General features: G+C 50.7%; 1 protein-coding gene across 1 annotated transcript; it reads right to left on the bottom strand.

Moving 5' to 3' along the window:
* Positions 1-2,533: 2,533 nt before the first annotated feature.
* On the bottom strand, positions 2,534-4,294 carry LOC133887674 (UDP-glycosyltransferase 92A1-like). The gene has a single exon (XM_062327636.1). It carries the CDS (start codon positions 4,207-4,209, stop codon positions 2,653-2,655), a length of 1,557 nt encoding a protein of 518 aa, XP_062183620.1. The 5' UTR covers positions 4,210-4,294; the 3' UTR covers positions 2,534-2,652.
* Between the last annotated feature and the right edge of the window lie 1,427 nt (positions 4,295-5,721).

Below are 5,721 nucleotides of genomic sequence, written 5' to 3'. Positions count from 1 at the left end.
GATGCACACTAGTAGAATCAGCACAGATGGGTCAGTGCAAATTGTAGAAAGATCAGTACTGACTTGAACCCGATGAGGAACATGTTGCTTCAACTGAGAGATATGGACGACCGGATGTATTTGACATTGATCTGGTAGATCAGCTTATAAGCCACCTTGCCCCACCCGCCGCAACACAGCAAAAGGTCCATAGAAGCGAAATCCAAGACTTGACATGTGGTTGTAGCTTCGGATAGACTAGATGTCCACTAGAAATTCCCTTTCACTATACTTAGCATCCTCATGCTCATGATGTTTCATTCTCTGCTGGTGGATGAGGCGCGACAGAAGATTGTGCTTTTTAAGCTCTATCAAATAACAGTTTTAAGTTTTCAATGACTCCGTGGAAGTAATTTCTTAAAATAAATAAGATACAGGGAGCTGAAAAATCACTAGAGAATAACTTTCCAAAAAAATCATTTTCAACCATCAAATAACATTTCCCAAATAATAAATTCTCTTAGAGTATTTAGATTAGATAGCTCGACCAAACAAGCTAGAAAGCTGCATGCTTGGCTTCCACTTCACATAATGCACCTGGACTCAACACTTTTCTTGCTCCAAGAATCTGATTTCATTGGTTATAGAAAGAAGCCAGTAAAGAAGGTGCGAAAAAGAAGGCTTTAATGTTTGGTTGGGCGTACAACACTAGAACCTGGTGATTAGCATATTAGAGTGGGCACTGTGAAAAAGTAGTATCGTGTGCGGGTGGGTCTACTAATCCGGTCAAGAATTTCAATTGGCAATGGTATTTCCTTCCCTTCCCCTACCTCTATAGGAGAAAAGGCAACTCCTCGACAGGTTCTGCTCAGGTTGAGCGGTGGCCGCACGAGGAGCCGCATTGGCGTCGTGCTCGAGTTGAGCGGTGGGCTCCTAGGAGCTCATCTCAAGCCATGGGTGTGCGAGGCATTGGCTGGACCGAGCCAGTGCTGTGCGAGGCGACGAGTGGAAGGGGGTGAACGACGCGATGGCGGTGTTACCATGTGTGAGGCAGGAGCGTACGCTTGTGAGCATCTACATGAACTAGGGATCGCGAAAAGCTGAAAGGATGGGAGAGAACCTCACCGAGGAGAGCTAGCGACGGTGGCCGACAACGAAGTAGAGGGGTCACCATGGCGGGGCTCTCCAGGCTTCGAGGGCAACGATTGGGCATCGGGATAGCGTCAGTGAGGTCTAGAGATGGTGTAGCATGAAGGAACCATGGCTTACCGGGGAGGAAGCTTAAGCTCGCACGGTTACGACGGTGCTCTACCGGAGGCGGGGAAGACGATTCACATTCCGGTGATCCATGAGCGAGGTGAGCAAAGAAACAGGGTCAGACAGAGGAGGAGAGGATGATGATGCAGCGCAAGCACCGTGAAGCTCACTAGAGAAGTGAGCCTATGGCGGTGTGCTCGCCGGCACAACAAGTAGCGCCTCACGCTCCTAGCAAACTAGGGGTGAATCCTTGGAGATGGGAGTGCGAGTTTGAGGGCAAGTAGGGGGAGAAGGTGCTGAGGCGCGGGTGGAGAGGCGGTGGAGGCCGGCGGGCGCGGGAGACCGTGCGGGAGAAAGAAGGCAAGGGAGAAAGATGTGAACTGTTATTTTGTAACGGTATGATGAGTAAATATGTGTCACAATTTGTTAAAAGCAGGATTTTTCTGATTATGAATTATGGCATAATCTGAATCCAGATTGTGGATTTTGGATTATAGAATTGTCCTATTTATTTAATTTTGATATTAGAAACTAAAATCCACGATAAAAAAAAACAAACACGTCATTAACCCGAGACTAATAAAACAGGCGGGTGGAGAGGTGGTGGAGGCCGGCGGGCGCGGGAGACCGTGCGGGAGAAAGAAGGCAAGGGAGAAAGATGTGAACTGTTATTTTGTAACGGTATGATGAGTAAATATGTGTCATAATTTGTTAAAAGCAGGATTTTTTCTGATTATGAATTATGGCATAATCTGAATCCAGATTGTGGATTTTGGATTATAGAATTGTCCTATTTATTTAATTTTGATATTAGAAGCTAAAATCCACGATCAGAAAAAAAAACAAACACGTCATTAACCCGAGACTAATAAAACAGGGTTATTCGTACCCCTATTTTTTTTTATTATTTCTCATCGTACGAGCTGTGTCTTAAATTTAAATTTTGCAGATGATAGAAGATATCTACCCTATGTTCAACAATATTTTATAATTTTTTGTGATTATTTTCGTAAGTTCGGAATCAGATACTGGTCTAACCCTTGAGACATGAAAATGCATGAAAATAAGACGAAACCTACTTCCATTTGCTCAATCCGTAGACTAACATGAAGCGCTATCGACCTACCGCCTTATTTGGGAGTTTAACCAATGCTCAAATCAAATTCTAAAGTATTTCCCTGTCTAAAATAAGGATTGTTTTTTAATATCGACACGATATTCATAATATAATTTTAATTATTATTTTTATCATAATATATTGATGAAATATAGTAAAAATATATTATTATGAAAATACTTTTCAAAACAAATATATTCATATTATTTTAAATATCTAAATTTAATACATAAAAAGTAATTTATAATCAAAATTTAACATATGCGTAAAACAAGACAACACGAAGCACACCGCCGGCATCAGCACTCATTTCCAGCAGCAGTACCATGCAGCATCGAGGCGAAGAATTCCTCCGATGCTTCCACGGACGAACCACCACACTCGCTCTGTGCTCCGGTTACCAGCTCCTGAATCTCCTTCATGCGCCGCCGCACCTCGCTCCCCTTGGCAGCGCCCCCCATCACCGTCTCCACGGCCTCCGCCAGCGTCGCCCGCTCCACAACCGACGAGCCCTCGTCGTTCCCCCTCGCCACCTCCACGCACGCGCCCCACTCCCCCAGCATCTTGCAGTTGAAGAATTGGTCTGCCTGCAGTGGCCACCCGATGATGGGCACGCCTTGTTTCACGCTCTCTAGCACCGAGTTCCACCCGCAGTGGCTCAGGAACGCGCCGGTCGACGCGTGCGCTAGGATGCTCAGCTGCGGCGCCCATCCGTGGACCAGGAGGCCCGTGTCGTTCGCACGCACCCTCGCCTCGAATCCTTCCGGAAGCCACCTGTCCGCTCTGAACGCGCCAGCGTTGTGGTTGTCGAACCCCACGGGTGGCCGGATGGCCCAGATGAAAGGTCGGCCTGTGAACTCCAGTGCCGCGGCAAGTTCCATCATTTGCTCTAGCCGTACGCTGTTCTGGGACCCGAACGAGATGTACAGCACTGACCTTGCCTCGTGGCCGTCCAGCCACCGCATGATTCTGTCACAGTCGCGGTCAGGGTTGTTGGAGCGCTGAGCGGGGAGGCGCACTAGCGGGCCGATGGGCCAGACCGGCACGTCGATGGTTCGCCGGAGCATCCGCAGCCCGGCCGGCTCGAACTCCTCCGTAGTATTCACAAGCAAGGCGTCGGTGTCGTACCCGAGTGATATCTGCCGGCGATGGAAGGCCGACCACCGGTCTGTGCCGTCGGCGGCGAGAAGGAACCTCGGGAGCTGCGAGCGGTGTACGGTGACCTCCGGGTGGTCCGGCAGGCAGAACGCATCACCGCCCGTGCGCAGGTGCGGCAGGTGATTCCACAGAGAGTGGTACACCACGCTGCCGAACGCGCCGCAGGAGTCGAAGAATGCGTGCCTGGCACCGCGCCGGCGCGCGACGACGGTAGTCCACGCCAGGAAGGGGTCGGCGACGACGACAATGCAGACCTGCGCGCCGTCCGCGCCCGCGCAGGCAGCACCGGCCACGAAGCCATCGAAGGCGGCACGGAGCGCTGGCGACTCGGTGGCCTCGAAGAGCGCGAGGAAGTGGTGGATGTGGACAGCGTCGGTGGACTCGGCACCCGCGGGCAGGCCGTGTTCCTCCGGTACGAAGGGCAGCGCGTGGAACTGGAGGAACGGCGCCGCTGCCGCCGAGGAGCTAGCGCGGAGGGCATCCACGTTGCACGGGGTGGAGACGAGCGTGATGGTTGCTGAGGACCGTGCGCGGTGCAGGTGGCCGGCGAGGGAGAGGAAGGCGGCGAAGTGGCCCTGCCCCGGGAATGGGAAGAGGACGATGTGCAAGCTTTCATCGCTGGGCATGGTGACCATCTGCACTGGGGGAACCATGTTCCTAATCCTACACCTACTCCGCTGGTTTGGGGACTCAAGCATACAAAAGCAGTAAGCATCGGATTTGTGTTTCCATTGTACAATAATGATAACTTTTTTCCCCTCTTGGAACCCACTCACATGAATTCGGTTTGAAAATAACTTATATTAAGGCATCTGATTCATGTATGCCACTACAAAGTTTAAAAATAGTAAATATGCTATCACGATTTACTTCTTTTTTGAGGTATGCCACTTTGTAATTTTTTTTGACTAAAGTCTACCCACCTCTCACTATCCCCTCTTTGTGAACTCCTACCGAACACGCCACTACGATGCATTCGTTGTGACGGCTCATGCCGTAATCCTCCCAGAGTGCTCCACCCCTCCTTGGCAATGAATATGAGATCTAGCTGAGCGTGGAAGGGTAAGCCCACCACCACTTCCTTCATTTTGACAAGCGTGACCGGCTGATGAAGAGGATGACGCCTTAGATCTGTTGCATTCCCTTTTCTCTTCCCTACGCAACCCTAGATACGAGTGGATTCAACTCAGAGAGGTCTAGATCTGAGCGGAAGGGAGCACAACAATAACAGGCCAAGAGATGAACACGGCACGATCAACGACGACAAGGCCGGTGGAGAACACAGAGCTAGAGTAGGAGGTGGCAGAGTGACGCCCGAGGACGGTCGACGAGGTTAAGGAATGATTGTGCATGTAGTTGGGCGAGGCTAAGGTGGAGTCTGTCAAGCTCGCGCGCGCCTACTAGGGCCGAGTCAAGGAGCTCACCGGCGACAGAGAAGAGGAGCAACCGGGTTAGGGTTATGAGGTTTTAGTGTTTCGGGGGTACACTCTCCCTCAGTCCTAGAAACCTCAGCGGGAGGTAGACCAAGCAGTGGTTGACACTATGCCGATAGGGTGATGAGGCAGCAACAGGGCGCTGCCAGTCGCGAGTGGTGGTCTAGGTTAGGGTCAACGTCACGACAACTGGGTTAGCAAAGGGCAGAAAGAACGTGGGAGGCATGGTGAGGTGGCAGTGTGCCGCCGATGGTGAGAAGGAAGATGATGGTGCGGCGGGGCAACTGTGGCGTTAATGGAGACGTCAATGGCTCTGGTAGGTGGAGGAACCACGAGGCAAGGAGGAGTAAGAGTGGTGGTGATGTGGCGCCGGACTGAGGAAGATGACAATGGGTCATGCGTTCCCCAATCACTCGACCCATCGCAAGTTAACGAACTCCATTCGAGAACATCTGACCCTTCGCAAGTTAACGCACTCCATTTGAGAACATCTGACTACTCGATCTTCTCCCCGCTGTCTTGGATAACTGTTGGTACCATGCTAGCTTGCGTAGCATTAAGACATGGAGTACCATATACATGTATATATGTTCGTATAGTGCTGTATCAGCCTTCACTTTTGCGTGATCGGCTGAGGCGTTCACATTTAAAGTCATTGGGTTGGTTCTGTGACATGCTGACTACTGTCTTGAATGTGATGTTGGACACTGACATGAACAACCAGCAGACGAGCGAATTAATAACCAGGCTTCCAAGAATGTATACGTCACCGTGCGC

This window comes from Phragmites australis, chromosome 13 (assembly GCF_958298935.1).
Source record: "Phragmites australis chromosome 13, lpPhrAust1.1, whole genome shotgun sequence".
NCBI classification, from domain to species: Eukaryota; Viridiplantae; Streptophyta; class Magnoliopsida; order Poales; family Poaceae; genus Phragmites; species Phragmites australis.
This window is presented reverse-complemented; position numbering and strand designations above follow the sequence as displayed.

Bases quoted from the DNA above. Each gene is read 5' to 3' on its own strand.
- LOC133887674 (XM_062327636.1), bottom strand. From the start codon at position 4,209: ATGCTTGAGTCCCCAAACCAGCGGAGTAGGTGTAGGATTAGGAACATG.